This window comes from Clarias gariepinus, chromosome 13 (genome assembly GCF_024256425.1).
Source record: "Clarias gariepinus isolate MV-2021 ecotype Netherlands chromosome 13, CGAR_prim_01v2, whole genome shotgun sequence".
NCBI lineage: Eukaryota > Metazoa > Chordata > Actinopteri > Siluriformes > Clariidae > Clarias > Clarias gariepinus.
This window is the reverse complement of record NC_071112.1, coordinates 26,431,661-26,452,281: the sequence shown is the minus strand read 5'-3', so window position 1 is coordinate 26,452,281 and position 20,621 is coordinate 26,431,661. Positions and strand designations below refer to the sequence as shown.

At 39.7% G+C, this 20,621-nt stretch overlaps 1 protein-coding gene across 1 annotated transcript in view; it reads left to right on the top strand.

Annotated features, from left to right (window-relative positions):
- The first annotated feature begins 1,598 nt into the window (after nucleotides 1-1,598).
- The window catches only part of LOC128535648 (stonin-2-like), a 31,286-nt gene continuing 12,263 nt past the window's right edge, over nucleotides 1,599-20,621 (top strand). The window contains exons 1-2 of the mRNA XM_053509685.1: nucleotides 1,599-1,681; nucleotides 3,182-3,364. Coding sequence (XP_053365660.1) covers nucleotides 1,603-1,681; nucleotides 3,182-3,364 — 262 coding nt within the window. The 5' untranslated portion in view covers nucleotides 1,599-1,602. The remainder of the gene's footprint in view (nucleotides 1,682-3,181; nucleotides 3,365-20,621) is intronic.

Genomic DNA, 20,621 nt, shown 5'->3' with positions numbered 1-20,621 from the left:
GAAAGTGTTTAAGGAAGAGATGTTTAAGAGGAACAGGAGGGTGAATGCAGCCATGAATGTCTTGAGTTATGGAAAATTTTTGTGTGATGCAGATTTTGGCTTTATTTTCTGGGCGTATTCCTAAAGCAAAGATTCACGACTTATTTAAGAAACTGTGGGTGTGAAGTGTCCCACTGCAATGTCGAAGGAGAGAAAAAAAGGGAGGGAGTTAGAGGGAGGAGGAAGGGAGAGAGGATGTGAGAGGAAGTCTAGAGAAAGGCATGTGGATCTCCGAGAGCTGGGAGTCTTGACACATAGGTTAAAAAGGCAGTATGTGTTTCCTCTGTAGTTCTGATTCCCTTACACTCAACAACAGTACAGCTGCCTGTCTGCTCTCCTTATTTAGAGAGAGTGGAATGCTATAATCAGGATGCTCTCTCCATGTTCCTGAAGCTTTACTAGCTTTGGGATGCAAAACCTCTTCATGTTTCTCAGAGAATGCTGAGTTCACTGGAAACTTAACGGATGAGACGTTAAAGTGTGCAGCTCCGTGCAGCTGTATCAGCTGAGAGCCACTTCTTCCTGTCAGTTTTGATCAATTTCCTATCATTTTTGCAGAGTAACTGCATCCTTTCTGGAATCACCCTTGGCCAAGTCATTTGGTTCACATATGATGCAGCTAAAACACACATTTTAACATAAGTTTTTTGACAACATAAGTGTCACTTCACCACATTGATCATAGACTCCATATTAGGAGTAGAACACACTGCACCATGCCCCTATAGAGAAATAATTGTCTGCAAGATGATGTGATAAAGCAGCATTCCTGTTACCACTCCAAAGTTGCATAGTTTCATTTTATTGCATGTCCCAAAATTTTTTTAATCCTCTTATAACACAGCAGTTTACCACCGTTGCATTTTTATTTATAAATTAAGTGAGATGTCAGTTTAATCAATTAATTGGTTACTTAATTAACTTTAAGTAACTTAAAGCTACTTTTGATGTTAAGAAGCTAGTTATGTTCTAAAAGCTTCATCTCTTTTTTTTTCTTTTACAAAGCTGAGATACTGGAGACTCCTTTTTTAATATTAAATAAAGGTTTAATTGCTTTTAGAAAACCTCACCATATAAACAATTTCACACTTGTTAAACATTCTTTTACATGACGTATGAGTCCCTGTGAGTGAGCTGTTACTATAGATGTAATCAAGCGTGTTATTATAAAAGTGTTGTTGTTTGTCAGCACTATTGTCAGCTCTTTCTGACCAATCAGAGTCTAAGCTTCAACAGTGATACTACTATAAATCTAATCAACATACCATTTTGATCGTTTGATAGGTAATTGGTTTTAGAGATCTGAAATTTGTGTGTCTTGCTAAATGAGCACGATGCTGCTGTTGTCATAGCAACGGTACAAATCAAGTGGGTGTAGGTTACATTTGGCATGACGTTTCAGCAGTCTTGGATGGAGAAAGATTTGGATCTGGCTGTTCAGACTGAGAGGACGTTATCAGGCACTCTGTCTTTCTAACTAATAACTTGATCACTGACAGCAGTTTTCTTCTTTGCAGGTGTTGATGGATCCAGTTGTTCTGTAGGTCTGTAGACGTGATTGCAATGGCGGAGGCAAGCAGCAGTAACATCGGAGGTTCCCACACTGGGTGGGTGACATTCAATGACGAGCCACTGCACACAGGTATGTGACTAGTCGGTAGATACATGCTAAAGAGGCTACAACACAAGCTGGTGTTAATTTATGATTATAAATTAACTTGTGAGTGAATGAGTGAGTGTAAGCAAGTAAGCAGTCCTTGTCTGAAAATTTTGTGAAAATTCAACATTAGCTCATGTTTAGGCCTGCATAAGTGTTTAATTGTGAATCATTCTCACAGCATCTCTGTGCTGTGTAGACCCATGGGATCACTTAGCTTAGCAGTTAGCTTTCTTCTCAGCAAAGAATAAACATTTGATTAAGACAGTTAAATATTTGTTAACCGTAACAATATTTGCCTGCCCCAATTTTGAGTGTTTGATGGAATAAAACCTTCCACATTGTCTAAGGATTTCTAAATCTTTTAGCATTAAAGCATCAACCTAATATTGTGTTTATAATATAAAAACTGTGAAAAATGATTCTGCTGAGAAGTGTTGTACTGAACAGATATTTTATTACAGGTGCAATTATGCAAAGTAAACTTCATTAAATATGAAGAAAGAAATAAAACACTTCTGGTAATGCAGTTAGGAAGAAAATAACTTCTGGCATGATTATTAGCATAAAAGTGAGGTGACAGCTACCAACCAGTGATGGTAAAGGCTATGAAGATGCCTGACGCCAATCTGATGCTCACTTACATCATTAAAGGTGATATAAAACACTTGGAGAATAGTACCTGCTAGTATTTGCTTAGCCCTACAGGCAGCCAGCATTAGCATGTCCAGTCAGCTTGTGAGGAGGAGAATGTGCTTTTGTGATTAATCATTAATCAACACCCTCAGATCAATCAGAATCAGAAGGGTAAAAGGCAAAAGTCACAAAAATGAGCTTCAGTCTTGAGTAGCTGCATCTGTGCAGTTTAATATATATTTGTGAGTCTCGTCAGCTTGCTGTGAGATTTCTGCTGTCTGAGCTCACTGCTCTGTCGAGGCAGAACCATGTGGGAACTCCTGCTAGACCTAACAGCAAACTTCAGTTTCCTGTTTACTTTAACCTCTATATAGGGCTGGGCGATTAATCGAAAAGTAATCGAAATCGACAATTAGAACCTATAATCGATTAAATTTTCCCAGGTCGATTATTTCGGTCACTTTCCCTTTAAAAACATTACCGCGTGTGGAGTCACGTGACCCCGCTCCGTTACGTTATTTCGCCAACACGTCGAGCATGGAGAGCTTAAACACAGACAACTGAGCAACAAGAGCAGCTTGTACCAAAGAAAAATGCAGTCTCCGTTATTTGGACACATTTTGGCTTTAGTAAGGATGACACTGAACAAAATGAAGTCAGAGTACATACTGTAGAAAAACAGTTTGACGCCCACAGTCACGTGTTATGAGGGCAAAAAAATAAATAAAATAATCGTTTATTAATCGTAATTGAGTTAAAATGGTTAATTAATCGAGATTTTGATTTTAGGCCAAATCGCCCAGCCCTACCTCTATATATTTGTTTGTGTGTGTGTGTCCTGCTCCCCAGGCAATCACAGCAGCATGCGAGTGGCTGGTAAAACTCAGCCCTTAGCTGATTCCCATTGGGAAATCTCTGTCGCTGGCCCAGTGATGCAGCACAGTAGCTGGGTCCAGTTTGATGAGAAACCCTGGACCTCATCTTCTCCTCCTCATCATCCTCCTCTTCCTCACCCACCATCACAGGTGAAAGGTATGACATGTCTGTGTACAGCACTGGACTTCTGTTTTGTATATATTATAATGTGCACTATTTCACTAGCTTTCATGCAAAGTAATTTCAAAACACACGATTTTGTCAGTCTTGGGTATATGGTTAATATCAAAACACATGCTCATGTGAAGCTAGGAGATCATATTATAATGGTAATATCTATATATTGCTTCTCTCAGATGACATGAAATTTATATTAAAAACAAAGTTGGGCTGTATTCCTGTTTATTTGTTTTTTGTTTAATTCTTTAAATATATTTTATTTAAAACAATATCAAGGTGAGCAATATGGAAGACTCTAAGACAAAACAGCAAGAAATCACAAAGCACAATGCTTGAAAATCATGCAAAAATAGTGACGGTTCTAAAAAGCTAACACTAGAGCCTCGTTTTAGGATGGTTAACTAAACACGGAAATCTACCAGTACAGACACACACAAGGGTTATTCTGAAAGCACAAGCATCTTGATTTGTCTCAGGTGACTAAATATATAACATGAAAAGGATTGATTTGTTCTTAAAGGTCCTACACATCCCATTTTTCATTAAATGTTAATATGATCTTTAGGGTTCTAATGAAAAGTTTGTATTATACGTTAATAAAAAATTCAAAAGGATTGTGTAAAAAAAACACTACTTTTAACTGGTAAAAACTAGCTCTGTTCTCAGCAACCTGTTTCAGTACATGCTCCTTTAAATGCTTATGATCTCTGCTGAGCCCGCCCCCCCCAGTTCTGTGGGGCGTGTCTTCACAACACACCTGGGGTATAGCCACGGAAGTGTAGTCCAGTGCGGGCAATGCTTTGGACTGCATTACCCACAAAGCATTGCCCACAACACAGTGCTTTGTGGGTAATGCAGTCCAAACTGGAAAACGCTGGATTATGGAGCCTGAGCCTGTATTCTTCAGGCGTTTTTGGTTTGATTTAAGTACGGAACCTACGCGGAAGTTTGTAATATCGCCTGACAACGCAGAAATTAAAAGAATGGACATGCATCGACTCGATTTGTCTTTCTCATTACTGCATGGGCATGAATTAACGGGCTGTTGCGCTGCCGCGAGCAACAACAACAAAAGCGGAGAAACTTACTGAGAGAGATACGGACGCGATATGTTTACTGATGTGTTTACATGACTTCTTAATCTTCGACAGACATCGTTATAAACCATCTAACGTAACAAAGGTAAGCATAATATAGTTTTCCGACTACGTACACAGTTTGCAACTAGACAATCACCTTAATTCATTGTTTATTATAAACGGGCGATTAGGGATTATATAGAGACGGCTGTACATAGAGAAGATGACATAACCATGTTCTATGAGAGTGTAAGTTAACTTACACTCCGCATTCATCGGGATTATTAGAAAAGGCGATCTGCAAAGAGTCATAGTAAAAGGAATTACTTACCGAGCCTGGTGAAGATGAAGCAGGAACATGAAGCGTTAGTACAGATCCATTTTTCAGGAGCAGCTTCCTAGTAAAACCTGCTTTATATTGAGCCGCGTTTATAAAACAATCTGGTGAAAAATGATTATCGCAAAAATGAACGCATTTAGGTAATCAGCGGGGACGTTAGCTTCAAAAACTAAATTCAGCCACTGTGTCCTCAGTGGCTCACATACCTAACCCTAGCTAGGTACCTTAGGTCACTAACCCTAGGTAGTGAATGACGACTGCTGTGTTCGCTATTATACCCAACAACTGTACACAACACTCGCTTAGGCGCCATTTTGCTCCAGCGACGAAAAACAATGGCCGACAGCTTCTTCTCACTCGGGGCGGGTCTTTGCTAAAACACCAGTGTCAATCAACTAGTGTAGGAGCGGCCTCTTGTGGTGTGGCGTCATACGGCAAGGCATTTGTGATTGGCCTGATTTCAGAAGGGACATGTTATTGTAATAAATGAAAAGAAAACCACTGGGCGGCTCTTTATCATCGTAGAGTGGTTGTGTACGCACTCTCCTAACACACAGTTCAGTCCAAACGGCTTAAAAAAGTGCATGTAGGCCTGTATGACCCCTTTAAGGACCAAGCGCACATTACATCTATTACAGTATATATTTATATATATATCATGAAGCAGTTAAAAAAAATAAATAATTTAGCACACTCATGCTCTGTCGTCCAGTAGCTTGTCAAGAGTAATGCTCTTAAGCTTTTCCCTCAGGCAGTTTAGAAACGACTGCAGACGGAGGAATAAACTTAGCATGGCGTTAATGTGAACGCTTTGACTGCCTCAGCAATACTGAGCTCTCTGAACAACTTGGCAGCCTGGAGGAGCACCACGGCTTCCTCTGACGCACCAGAACAGCCTCTGTCACTTAAAATAATATTCATAAAATAAAATAACATTTAAAAATCATTTGTTAAAAAAAAAAAAAATTATATATTGTTTTTTTATTTTTTCAGAAAATAGTTTTGGGTCGCTAAGTTAGACATTTAAATTTTTTAAAACATTTATAGTTTTCAAAATTTATTTTGCATTTAATATTTTAGCTTACAGCATTTACATTTTCTAATGTATTACGGTTATTAGAGCTATATTTTCCAAAGACTGAACCGAGTAGGGCTTGTAGAGCACTGTGTAGACCCTATGAAACCATTTTGTATCTTATTTAGCGATCAGAAAAGCAGTTATGAAACTGTTGGTGCATGCATTCCACAACATCACAAAATACAAGTAAAATAAAGAATAAAAAAAGGTATTTTAATGAATTGGCTCTGCTTTTGTGATGTATTTCTTTCAGAATTGTATTGGTGTCAGATAATTTTTTTTTGTTGTGTAAAAACATACTAAAAATCATCGGATCGTAGCAGGTCTCAGGATTAGGCAAATACAACTTTAGACGAACAACAAATAAGTTTTTTTTCGCTTAATTTAACCATTATTTATTGAATTAAAGTCTTTTTTATTATTGGAAATTTAAACAAGTTAGCTGACTTTTAAGTTCACTGTCAGTCGGAACACTTTTGTCCGGTTCTAACAACTTGATATAATGGCCCCCTCGGTGGCTCATTGTGTCCTCTCTGCGGGGTCCATGATACAGTAGAGTAGCTATCAGGGTTTTTGTGGCTAACTTTGATAGATGCTCGGCGAGGCATGAATATATGTCTCATACAATATGTGTTGTACGGAGTGAATTGACTGAAAGGGAACAAATAATTATGACTATAACCTCTGTTCCCTAAAGGAGAGGAATGAGGTACAACACATTGCTGCCCCGCCTCACAGTTACGCTCGACGAAGAGCAGCTGTCGAACTGAAAGTCAACTGTGGTGACGATGGTTTATAGGTGTAGGCGGGGCTACACCACAGGTTTGCCTGCATTTACGGCGTGAATAAAGGTAGCTTTAGCCAGGGTACGAGAGGGTGTGATATCCCATACAATATGTTTTGTACCTTGTTCCTCTCCTTCAGGGAACAGAGGTTATAGTCATAACCATTCGTTTTCAAAGTGGCTCATAAATGGTTTGCAGACATTAAAAAAATCCCTTTATGGAATAGTGAATATTTTTTAGATGAATAAAATACAAGACCTCTTTTTTTCAGTAAGCACCCACTGGTGGCAATGCTCCCTTCCACTTAAACAGGATCACTCACCTAGCGAGAAAAGAGCTAAAGGCTATCATAGGCATGGGAATCATTCATGTGAGCACCACTGGAGTTAACACCAAAAGTGCAATGAATGGAGATGGTTCTAATAGTATTTGGCATATTTTTGACGAAGTATCAAAAATAAAACTTAGATAATTTATAAATATTTATATATAAATTATATAACTATATGTTCCAGAACATATGCTGGTTCCTGCTTACATCAGTCACATGTGGGATCACATGGATGTTTTTTATTCCAAATAAAAGTAGAAATTTAACTACTTATGTTATTTAGCAGAAAAAGAACTAAAAGGAAATATATTAAATAAAAAAATAATAACACATCAAACTAAAAAATTATCTGCAATTATCTGACATTATACTTCGTCCAGAATAACATTGCCCTAAAATTGAATTTAAGTAAAAAAAAAAAAAAAAAATACAATAAATAGAAGTAAAAATAACATTCAATATAGCACACAGTTACACATTGCAATGAAAATAATTTATATACTGATATTGCACTTGGACTGTAGTGTAAGACAATAGAAAGAATATTGCACAAATGTACTGGTAGTCAGATATTGCACTTGGAACTTATCTTGAGTTGTGGGAACAGTAGTGTCATACAGTATTTTGAACAGTAACTACTGACAGTCCCTATCCCATAGTAAAAATGTTACAGAGATGATTTATACAATTTAATCACCATTGGGAAAACACCTGGTCATGATCGGAAATTGCTCCTCTGGTCGGAGAGAACACTGTACAGTATAGCGGGTGAGAAGGATTGTTGAAGATTGTGTGTATTTTGGACAGAATCCAGCTCTATGCCCAGGACAGATCCGACCCTTGTAATGACATTGTCCAGTCTGTTTTTGTTTGCTGCTTTCATGTTGCAGCCCCAATAGACCACAGCATAGAAAACGACACTCGCCACAACAAAGTCGTAAAACATCCGAAGAATGGTATTGCAGATGTTAAAAGATGTGAGCCTTCTCAGAAAGTACAACCTGCTCTGTCCTTTCTTGTAGAGTGCCAATGTGTTAACTGACCAGGGCCCGGTTTCTCGATAACGCACACTATTCGCGTGCTAAGAAGACTCTTAAGATATATCTTACGTTAAGTGATAACTTTTCTAAGTGTATTTCTCGAGCTGTCTCCTAGGAGTCTTCTTAAGTCACTGCCTCTTACGTCCGACATTACAAGGAGCTGTCTACAGTGAAGGTCCTGAATTGGCTGACATCGATTGCTCAGGAATCGATTTTTGACTCCTTTTGCATGACAGCGTTAAGAAAGACGGCAAAAAAAAAAAAAAAAATGGCTGTGAATGATGATAGAACAGCTACACATACACTCTGCTATGTGTTATCTGTGATACTGACAGGCCGGGGAAAAAAAAAAAAAAAAAAAAAAAAAGACATCACTTTCTATGCAAATTAAACATTGCACTAAATTCTTTTAATAGCGTTTATTTCGACATGGGTTAACTTATCAATAGCATGCGATAATAGACAAATATATAAATTAAATCACCAAACTGTCGCTTATATTTTCATGTAACCTATGGCGGTGAAACGAACCGAGTATACAGTACAACCATAGTTGATTGACAAACAGCTGACAACACTCTTCTCCAGCTTCAGAAACAATGTGAAGCATGTCAATTGTTGGAGTTTTATAGAACACTATGGAATGAATACGATGAGATGACAGAGTGGAGGTTAATACCCCTATCTCACCTACACGGTTTAGCAACATGTTTAACATGCGAAAGCTCGCGGACCTTGCAGATCTTCGCGGAACGTCAGGTGGTCACTAGAGGCGGCTCACGGTGCCTAATACCCCTATCTCACCTACTGTATGTGGCTTGACTCACGATGAGATGCGATGTTAGGCACCGTGAGCTGCCGTGATTGCTCGCCAACGCTCCGCGAAATTCTGCAAGGTCCGGAAACTTCCGCGAGGACCGACAAAAAATTAAACATGTTTAATTAAACGGATATAAAATAAAATAAAATTCATAAACAGGTCTAAAGTATATTCCATCATTAATACAACTTTGATAACGTTCCATAATGTGCTTCCATACGCCGCTGATTTATAAAGACTGCTGCTCAGGGCCGGCGACTAACGTCTTGAGCTGAAACTACGCTAAAAATGAGTTATGGTTGGTCCAGACCACCCTTACGAACGTGTGACTTAGCTAAGAGATTAAGAACGTAAGAGCGTTTCGGGAAATGCGCCATAACGTTAAGAGAGAGGTTAAGGTACAACTTAAGAACTACTTAGCGATAAGAAGCTTTCGAGAAACCGGGCCCAGTCCAGTATGTTATCCAGATGCACTCCCAGGTATTTATACTTAGAGACCATGTCCACTGTCTCTCCCTGGACAGATATAGGAGTCAGAGGGTTTCCACTTTTTTTAAAGTCGACCGGCAGGTCCTTCGTTTTCTTGATGTTCAGTTGTAGGTGGTTACGATGTATAGAGGGTGAAAAGAAATGGAGACAAAACAGTCCCCTAAAGAGCACTAGTGCTGCAGATCACTGTGTCGAACACACACTTTTGTAATTGGACATACTGAGGATGGCATGTCAGATAGTCCATGATCCATGTGACCAAGAGAGTGTCAATTTGCGTGATCCTTAGTTTTTCCCCCACTACTGCCGGTCGTATGGTGTTGGAGGCACTAATAAAGTCAAAGAACATAATTATAACTCTGGTTCCAGGTTTTTGGAGGTGAGAGTAGGTTCGGTGGAGCAGATGTATAATGGCATCATCTACTCCCAGGAATGCCTGATAGGCCAACTGAGGGCAAGAGAGGACTTAATCTGGGGACGAAGTGTATCCAGGATAAATCTCTCAAACACCTTCATAATATGTGATGTTAGAGCGACGGGCCTGTAGTTGTTCTGGGCAGAGGGTCGTGGTATCTTGGGGACAAGCAAAATGCAGGATGTTTTCCAAAGGGCAGGGTCTTTCTGTAGAGACTCAGGCTGAAGAGGTGCCGTAGGACCCAACGGAAAAACCCAATGGCCATTCTTCCATTATGCACGCTATGCCTTTCCTCTGGCCGCTTTTCTCCAGTTTTAAATTCATGTCAGTTCAGTCACCTAGGATTGGGGGCACAGGACGGTCAGGGATTACACTGGTTCTAAGCTTGTATTTACTCAGGTCTCCAGTAGAACCTGAGTAAATACAAGGTTTTTAGACCAATTCAGGTCTTTGACCACGATTCTGCACCACTGATTTGCGTGCCAGTATTACCAGGCTTTCGGTGTCGATTAACGCGACACTCTATTAATTTTAACCCAGCGTGTGGGAGGCAGTTCGGTGCTGGCTGGTGAGGGAGCCTCTAATTTTCTCTTTTTCTGGCTTTAAAAGCACAGAAGCCTATTCTTTTGCGAAGTGGGGATGGAAGCGGGATTTTTCTATTTTCCTGTCTCAACTAAAGCGTGTTTAATGAGCACTTCAGCACGCTCACCATTTCTTGCATGTTCGAGGCTGACTCATGCCCACATGACTTATGCTGTTCGTTCCTCATTTGGCAGCACTCTGAGCACATACTCCATCATCACATTTACATTTACATTTAGGCATTTGGCAGACGCTCTTATCCAGAGCGACTTACATTTTTATCTCATTTATACCCTCATCTATATATCTATAGCAGTTGAGGGTTAAGGGCCTTGCTCAAGGGCCCAACAGTGGCAACTTGGTGGTTGTGGGGTTTGAACCTGGGATCTTCCGAACCGTAGTCCAATGCCTTAACCACTGAGCTACCCCTGTCACCCGCTCAGCCACCTCGAATGGCATGAGGCACTGCAGCTAAATCCACCTGAGTCAGTCCAGTCCCGACCTGGGCGCGACCTGTAGGTTTCTAGGTCCATTGTAGGTCCACTTGTGCAACTCCAAAGCAGCTTGTTTACTTGAAAGCCCATGTGTCATGGCATGGAGGGTAACCTCTTGCGCTAAGAGATGTTAGAGGTGGGAAAGCTTGGTTGCTGTAGCCTGCAAACTTTGCGAGAGCTGTTATAAATTCAATTCAATTCAATTTTATTTGTATAGCGCTTTTAACGATTTACATCATCACAAAGCAGCTTTACACAATCAAAAGAACTAAGTTTGTATGAAATGTGAATGTGTATGAATCAAAATGATATGATTGTCCCTGATTGTCCCTGATGAGCAAGCCTAGGATGACGGCGACAGTGGCAAGGAAAAACTCCCTGAGATGGTAATAGGAATAAGTCGCTCTGGATAAGAGCGTCTGCCAAATGCCTAAATGTAAATGTAAATGTAAGAAACCTTGAGAGGAACCAGACTCAACAGGGAACCCATCCTCATCTGGGTGAAAACAGATAGCAGGGATTGATGTGCATAATAATATGCGTGACTGGAAGTTCAATATAGGAGGAGATGTGTAAGATTAAAGTCCAGTTTGTTCCTGGAGGCTCAGGTAGACTGTGAAAAATTTCAGTCCTAAACTATTGAGCGACTGAAGTCACAGGTCCTCAGAGAACAGCAGTCTGCATCAGTCGAGGACAGGACCACCTTCATGGAAAGGTGAACTAACCCCGGTCACCACACGCATTCCAGGCAGACCACACGGGGGCATCCATGTGATAAGATCTCCAACCAGAAGCAGGACTCCAGGATGAGTTAGAGAGGTCCAGCGGGCAGAGGGGGTCTGGATCACTGGCAGCTCAGGAGCGACATGTATAGCTCGACAGAGAGATAGGTAGAGGAAAAAGGAGAGAGGGAGAGAGAGAGAGAGAGGAGAGAGCAGAAAAGGAGAGAGCTGAAGAGATGGAGAAATAACAGTTAGGTATGGTCACAGTCGAACAATGTAAAAAGTGAATGTATATTTAGTGCAGAGTGCAAGCAGAGACTCCGGCAGGACTAGCTATGACAGCATAACTAAAAAGGGAGAGCCAGAAGGAAACACAAACATGAGGGCTTCCAGAGATGTAAGGCAACCAATCACCTCATAAAAGCACCTGCTGTTGGATGCTTGTTTCAAGTATTCCTCTGGGGACTACTGTGGGCCTGGTTTGGTTCTATCTGCCTGCATTCTCCACCAATGTAACGGGTCTGACCCACAGACACAACAAACAGGATGCAGGGGTCAGCATGTCAACAACAGTTCTCTATAAGTTTTATAAGTAAAATATATGTAGTTCTCAGTCTAAATTAAGCTCAGTAATGGCCCTTTGCATTCAATGTTCTTGAATGACGCAAGTCTGTGGTTTGCAGCTCAGCAGGCGCGGTGTCATCAGAGATGCACAGGTTGGTGCAGAGCAGATGAAATCAGCGGCGATAAGCAGGAGGTGCAGTGGACAGTGGAGTGCATGCAAGGGAGGGTGGCTTTCTACAAACAGTATTCGGATGCAAACATGTCTAGGGAGACAGGAGACACGTGTAAGGTCAGGTTCAGTTGCTTTCTACTCACAGACCAGATGGAAGCGATGGGCTTTTTTAAAGGCACCGTGGATGCTGGAATCTGCAGTTGTTGATAAGCCTCCAGCCCAGGTGAGTTTCGTTGGCCCATTGCCTCATGGTGCACTCCGCCATTGGTGCAACCTATGCGATGTGCATAATGTGTGTGTGCAAGAGTGGCCCACCATCACAACGGTTATGAAGTAATAATTACAAGTAACATTTACGTAAAATTATACTTCAACATAATTACACTTGTAATAAAAACTCTAAAGTTTTTTTCTTGATCACTACTGCGTTTACCGTCTAGTTGCCAACGTCAAGGAATATGAACATCCTCCAGGAATTTCACTGAGAACTGCCATAGTGAGGAGTGTAAGAAGGTGGTCAGAAGAAGCCACTGCTACATTACAGGATTGTTTCGAGGCTACGGACTGGGAGGTTCTCAGTGCCACATATGGCGAGGACATTGATGGAATGACGGACTAAATCATGGAGTACATTAACTTCTGTGTTGACACATCTGTACCGATGAGAGATATTCGCTGTTTCCCCAACAACAAACCCTGCGTCACCAAGGACATTAAAACGTGTTTAAATGCAAAAAAAGTTGCTTTTAGGTATGGTGATAAGGAAGCAGTGAAGAAGGCTCAAAAAATGCTACTGTAACTGGTAAAATCAAGGAGGGGAAAGAGTCATACAGGAGAAAACTGGAACAAAGGCTGAAACAGAACAACACGCGAGAGGTGTGGAGGGGCATGAGGAGCATCACTGGCTATAAGACAAGCGGCCAGGCTATTGAGGGAAATGTGGAATGTGCAAACGACCTCAACATTTTCTTTAATAGCAATGGTGTACTGTAGTTAAGTGGATCAGGTAAAACATGGCCTCAGTACCTCTTTAGCCTGAGCCTGTCTCTGCAAAAAGTACTTGCACTGTGGAAAACCAAAACACCACGTCCTTGTGCCCAGAACGACTTCAGGCCTGTTGCTTTGACATCGCACATTATGAAGGTGTTCGAGAGACTGATCCTGGATACACTTCATCCCCTGGTAAAGTCCTCTCTGGACCCTCTTCAGTTTGCCTGACAGCCGTTCATGGGAGTCGATGACGCCATAATACACCTGCTACATCGTACCCACTTTCACCTTGACAAGCCTAGGACCACCGTAAGGATGATGTTCTTTGACTTTTCCAGTGCCTTCAACACCATCCAACCGGCAGTACTGGGGGAGAAACTAATGAACATAAACATTGACACCCGCTTGGTTTCGTGGACCATGGACTATCTGACCTGCCGTCCCCAGTATGTCCGACTACAGAACTGTGTGTCCGAGACTTTAATCTGTAGCACTGGAGCTCCCTAGGGGACTGTACTGTCTCCGTTTCTTTTTACCCTATATACATCTAACTTTAGATATAACTTAGAGTCATGCCACCTGCAGAAGTTCTCTGATGACTTTGCGGTTGTTGGGTGTATAAAGGAGGGTGACACCTCGGAGTACCAGTCTGTAGTGGATGACTTCGTTTCCTGGTGTGAGCGTAATTACCTATGACTGAACATCAGGAAAACAAAGGAGATGGTTGTAGACTTTAGGAGAAGCAAGACCCCTGTGACTCCTATATCTATAAAGGGGGAGATAGTGGACATGGTCTCTGAATACAAATATCTGGGAGTCCATCTGGACAACAAACTTGACTGGTCACTCAACACAATGGCACTCTACAAGAAAGGACAGAGTCGGTTGTACTTTCTTCGAAGGCTCAGGTCTTTCAACATCTGTAACACCATTCTGCGGATGTTCTATGAAACTGTTGTGGCAAGTGTCATTTTTTTACGCTGTGGTCTGTTGGGGTGGTAACATTATCATCATGTGTCTGATAAGAACAAACTGGACAAGTCAATTAAAAAGGCCAGATCTGTGCTAGGCATGGAGCTTGACTCTGTAGATGTAGTAGCGAAGAAGAGGATTCTATCCAAAGTACAATCCATTTTAAACAATCCTTCTCACCTGCTATACAGTGTCTTCGCTGAACAGAGGAGCAGTTTCAGCCAGAGACTGATTACTATCAAGTGTTCCACAGGGCGCCACAGGAGATCCTTTCTCCTAATGGCCATAAAAGTTTACAACTCTTCTCTGTAACTCATACACACATGTATGTGGATTTTTCACTAACTGTTATACAACAGGACATTACCCATACCATATTAATAATATGATAACTGCAATACTACTTCCCAATAAAATATGTCATAAAAAAATCATATTCTGATGGTAATTACTGTTTTAGGAACTTTTTTTAAGATTATTATTATTTTTATTATTATTATTATTTATTACCTTTATTACCTTCTCTTAGTTAACAACTGTGAGCACCTGTAACAGAGCATAAGCAATTTCCCTCTGGGATTAATGAAGTTATTTGAATCTTGAATCGTGAATCTGAAAACCTTGTTTTTTTTTCAGCCATTCAGATTTTTTTTGGTGTGTTTTTTAAGTCCTTTTCTTTTTGCATGACCAAATTTCAAATAAACTTAAACTGTCAGACAGATGGCCCCACATTTGCCTCTAGAATACTCTGGGATACAGAGAAGTTTATGGTTGGCTCCATGACTGAAAGGTGCCCAGATCCTGTGGCTGTAAAAACAAACCCAAATCATCACCCCTCCACCACCATGTGGTATAACACGTTTTTACAGAAGTATTTGTTGGTTTTTGTCAAACATGTGACTAGGCATTAAGTCCAAACAAGTTTGGTCTCATTTGTCTATAGGACATTGTTGCAGAAACTTTGCACTTCATTCAGATGAAGTATTGTGAACTTCAGTAGTGCTTCCATGTTCTTGATGTGTCCATGAGGTTTCTCCTGGCAACCCTTTCCGAACAAACATTTTAAGCTAACTTATTGTGTCTTTTTCTGTTCCGTCATGGACTTTAACATTAAACAAGCTCAGTGATTGTTGTAGCATCTAAGATGTACTGTAGCTCTTGGGTTTTTTTGTAATTCTGTGAGCATTGCATGGTCTTTCTCACTGTAAACTCCAAATTCTTTGGAACTGCTTTTATAACTCTTTTTATATTGAGGTTCAGCAAAAAATGCTTTTTTAAGACAGAAAAGCATTTTCTTTTCTAATTCCTTATGTCTTAAACCTTAGGACTACCTGGCTGCAATTTACCGTCTTGAATTCTAAAAATAATATATATAATAAATAAAAAAGCTTGGTGAAAAAAAGTTATAGGCTATAGTGTTAAAGTTATAGATTGCATTTACCTTTTACTTATTTTTTCATACTGTACAAAAATCCAAAAATACAGCAATGGGAAAAAAACTAAACAAATCTTTAACAATTGTGTGTCAACAAAATGAGTTAGGAAATCAGAAAATTTGTCATTTATTTAGCTAGCATATAGGATAAATAGCCAAATAGCTAATGTTATAGTCAAATCTTACATTATTTTGATCTTACAATATTTTGTCGGTCTAAATCACCTGATCTAGCAGCTTGAATTTTACAAACACAAAACACACCATGTGTTTGATTCACTTCCTTTAATCGAGTTGATTCAGAATCATGTCACTTTCTCAGTAAGTTGACTTAGAAGTTAAAAGAGTGTGAATGCTCATAGAGTGTGAATGCTCTGTTCTGCCTAAAGAATCACACCAAGAGGTATAACATACCAGGGTACCATTTTGTGAAAAATACATTATTTATGGTTTCAGTAATGACACAAATAGAGCCTGCGGTTTGTAAAGTTCCTGTGCAATATTTGTCTCAGTTATTAAAGCCAGACTGAGAGATCAGGCTCTATTACATAGTAATTCAGAACCAAAGTCCTCTTGTGCAATGGCGTTTACAGCGGTGCTAATTAATAGTGCAGATCTGATTTGTTATAGTAGCATGTAATCGCCTCGATACTCATCAGCACACGTTCCACTCTCTCATCTGGGATATGTAATCTGTTTGATCTGAGTTGAAACACTTGTCTCATACAAGAATATTTAATAGTCTATTTTTGTAATTCAATGTTTATACCTGCTTGTTATGGAAAACACACACAGTGTATGCATTATTGCATGGTTTCTAAGGCTTTAACAAACACATTTCAAGTCTTTTGTACAGTTTGTGTGGTTGTGTATTTAAGATTGTGGCATGTTCATTAACAGTACTGCTGATTGGTGTTGATTAATTTTCTGACAGCTGTACAGCTGCACATTACAGAATCATACTGTATTAATGGGCTCATTATGTATGAGACGCTATGGTTTACATAGTAACAGCTCATTCACAGGTACTTGTACAGCAGATACTCTACAGTACCTTTACGTTATGTAAGGAAATGTTTGTTTAAAATCTATGGAAGGCATCTCCTGTGTCAGTAGGTTTTATGGGTTGTGGTTTTCTGATTATGCAGTTTTTAAAAGAGAGGGGAATGAGTATGGTGAGGCTCCCCTGTTAATCGCTGCTATAAGAAGAGAAAAGTTAGCTAAAATCATAGCTACACTCAACAAAAATATAAACGCAACACTTTTGTTTCTGCTCCGATTTTTCATGAGATGGACTTAAAGATCTAAAATTCATTCCAGGTACACAATATTACCATTTCTCTCAAACATTGTTCACAAATCAGTCTAAATGTGTGATAGTGAGCACTTCTGCTTTGCTGAGATAGTCCATCCCACCTCACAGATGTGCCACATCAAGATGCTGATCTGACATCATGAGTAGTGCACAGGTGTACCTTATACTGCCCACAATAAAAGGCCACCCTGGAATGTGCAGTTTTTTGCTTTATTGGGGGTCTGGGGACTCAGAACCGGTCAGTATCTGGTGTGACCACCATTTGCCTCATGCATCTTCTTCGCATAGAGTTTATCAGATTGTCAGCTGTGGCCTGTGGAATGTTGGTCCACTCCTCTTCAATGGCTGTGCGAAGTTGTTGGATATTGGTGGGAACTGGTACACGCTGTCGTATACGCCGGTCAAGCACATCCCAAACATGCTCAACGGGTGACATGTCCGGTGAGTATGCTGGCCATGCAAGAACTGGGACATTTTCAGCTTCCAAGAACTGTACAGATCCGGTCAGTATCTGGTGTGATTAATAATTTTTTAAATTAGACTCTAGGAAGAATTCAATAAATTCTGTCATATTTACTGTATGAACACCACCAAGTACTGCTGCTGCGGCACATTGCACATTCTACATACTTAATGGAGTTTATATCTTTTTATTTTTATTTTTTTTACCAGGAATGTCCCATTGAGATACATTATCTCTTCTTCCACGGAGTCCGCAGTGCTCAGTACTAATCGCTTTCTTGCATGAAGGGAAAGCATTTTTTAAAATGGTAATAAAAATCTAATTTAGGACGAAGCTTTCTCAATATACTTTCTATATGGGCTCCAAATGACAACTCATCAAGCCAGATTTTAAAATATTTGCAAGAAATTAACCTTTCTAATTGTGTGCCATCTAATGTTAAAAGAGTATGAAAGAGCATGAGGGAGTAAAAATCATACATTTAGTATTTTTGGCATTTAACACCAGTTTTAATTTGTGAAGGGTCGACTCTAAAGAGTTGAAAGCACGCTGTAAGGAATCCATTGCTGCTTGCAATGATAATGCAGTCGCATAGAGAATTGTGTCATCAATTAAATTAAATTAAATTTTATTTGTATAGCGCTTTTAACAACTGCCATTGTCCCAAAGCAGCTTTACACAATCAAAAGAATTCTTTAAGTTTGTATGGAATTTGAATGTGTATGAATCAAAATGGTCAGATAGTCCCTGGTGAGCAGGTCGAGGGCGACAGTTGCAAGGAATAACTCCCTGAGATGGTAATAGGAAGAAACCTTCTTAAGTAGGAGGAACCAGAATCAACAGGGATCCAATCCTCATTTGGGTGAAACAGAGAGCAGGAATTGATCTGCATTCATACTGTGTTTTATCAGCATATAAATGAGTTTTTGCTGGGTCTAAACCCATGCACATATTATTTATGTAAATGAAGAATAAAACAGGCCCTAAGAGAAAACCTTGGGGCACACCAGTCTTTCCTGTAAGTAACGTAGATCTAAAATCTTCTAAGATCTAAAACCAGTCCAGAATGGTGCTACTGTACCAAAGCCTATAGCCTGTAATCTTTGTAAAAGAAGACCATGGTCAACAGTATCAAATGCTTTTGTTAAATCTATAAATAGTGTAGCATGTTTTTTTGTTGTTGTCCAAAGCAGTGATTATATCATTTGTGACAGAAGTTACTGCAGTTATTGTACTATGGCCTTGTCTAAAACCAGACTGACTAGGGAATAAAATATTATTTCCAGACAAAAAGTTTTTAAGTTGTTTATTTATAATTGATTCAAATAATTTGGCTGTAACAGACAACCTGGAGATAGATAGGAGATAGACGATAATTGTCTAAGCAGAAAGAGTTGCCTCCTTTTAATAATGGGAGGACAAATGCTGACTAAGTATTTTAGCCAGACAGAGTTTAAGTACTGATATTTAAGTACAGTTAGTACAAATCTTATTGATAAAGCTGAAGACTGAAACATCCTGTAACAGCCTGCTGATCTGCTCCTGCAAAATTTAATCAGCTTCTTATTTTTTTTCTTTGTTTCTGTTTTAAGGTAAAAAAAAATTATATATACTGTGGAACCTTGTGGAAAACTTGGTCTAAATTTAAAAACAAATTTTAACGTGATAAACGAGTCACTCCCTGTGCGTTTGTGTCACTCGTAAAGTCATCATTCGTGTGCGCGTGTGAAAGTTGACCTACACAGTAGGCCCCCTCCTTTCCCCCTCTCCTGTCTTGTCTTACTTTGGCCATGATTCTTCTCAAATGTAAAATGCAGGCTAATTCATTTTATTTTTAATTTATATTTAGTTTTAATTATTTTTATATGAAAATTTCTGGGTTGAACAAATCATCTTTCCTTTTTTGAATTACCATTATTTCTTATGGGGAAATTCACTTTGATATACAAACACAAGTTTTTTTTTTGTTCTTTATTACCATGGCAGCCGCTCATAAAGAACAACAAAACAATGTTTTACATTTAAAGAAGAGAAAATTTATTATATGTTAAATAAAAATATATATATATATATACTGTACACTACTCAATATATAGGATATAAAGGATATTGTTATTTACATGAGTGCTTCTCCTATTTGCTCGGAATTTGAATGAAGTAAGTAAAAGTTCCCTTTGATATTACTTATAATGTATGAAAAGAAACACCATTTTCATTAGTTTAATATTTATTACCCCCAAAATTTAGACAATAACAGGGATAGCTCCATATGTCAGTAGCGGGTGTTTCCACCATTTGCCGCAGTGACAGCTTGCCGGCGACATCTCAAGCTCCTCACTAACCTCATGATGTTGTTTTGAGGCTATGCATTCCTCTCTTTCACAAGTGCTACACATAGTTTTGCCAGGTCACGTGGGGGTGGGTTACGATCATCAACTGGTCACTGGTAGACCACTGCTGCATTGTCCAGGTCACATGGTCTTTTGCCTACTGCAAACGTTCACGGCGGTGTCTTGATGTCAGTGAAGTCACCTGCAACAGTCGTCTGGCATTCAAGCCAAAGCTGTGGAATCGGTTGCGAATGGTTTGTCTGGAAACCCTAGTACTCCTCTAATCTTGTAAACAGGCATGCAGCTGTGTGGCATCTGAGTGCATAGGTCCCTAGGTACTGGTTATCGTTGCGTTCTGTCACTCGTGGGGCTCCACTCCTGGGTCTGTCATGAACTCTGCCAGTAGTTCTGTGTCTTGATGCAAGTTCACAAGCAACATCTGACTGCCTGTCACCGACCTGAAGGCGCGCCATGGCCAGGTAGCGCTGCTCGTCCTAAGTAAAGTTGTGTGTTCATGGCTGTTTGAATGATGAACTTGAAATGACTTACTGACACTACCAGCTTTTTATACCCACAGAATGTTAAAATTGATGCAACATTGAAAAAGGTTGTCTTTTAGGATTGGCCCCAATATAAGGCACACCTGTACACAATGAGACTATTACATGAAAAATCCCGAAATGAGGTGTGTCATCACACCATTACAATGGCCTCCCTATCCCAAAAATGTCTGAAGTGAAAAAAACACGTATGTATGACATCCACTAAGTCTCTCACAATATCCCTAACTTATTGTAAGTAGTGTATATATATAAAG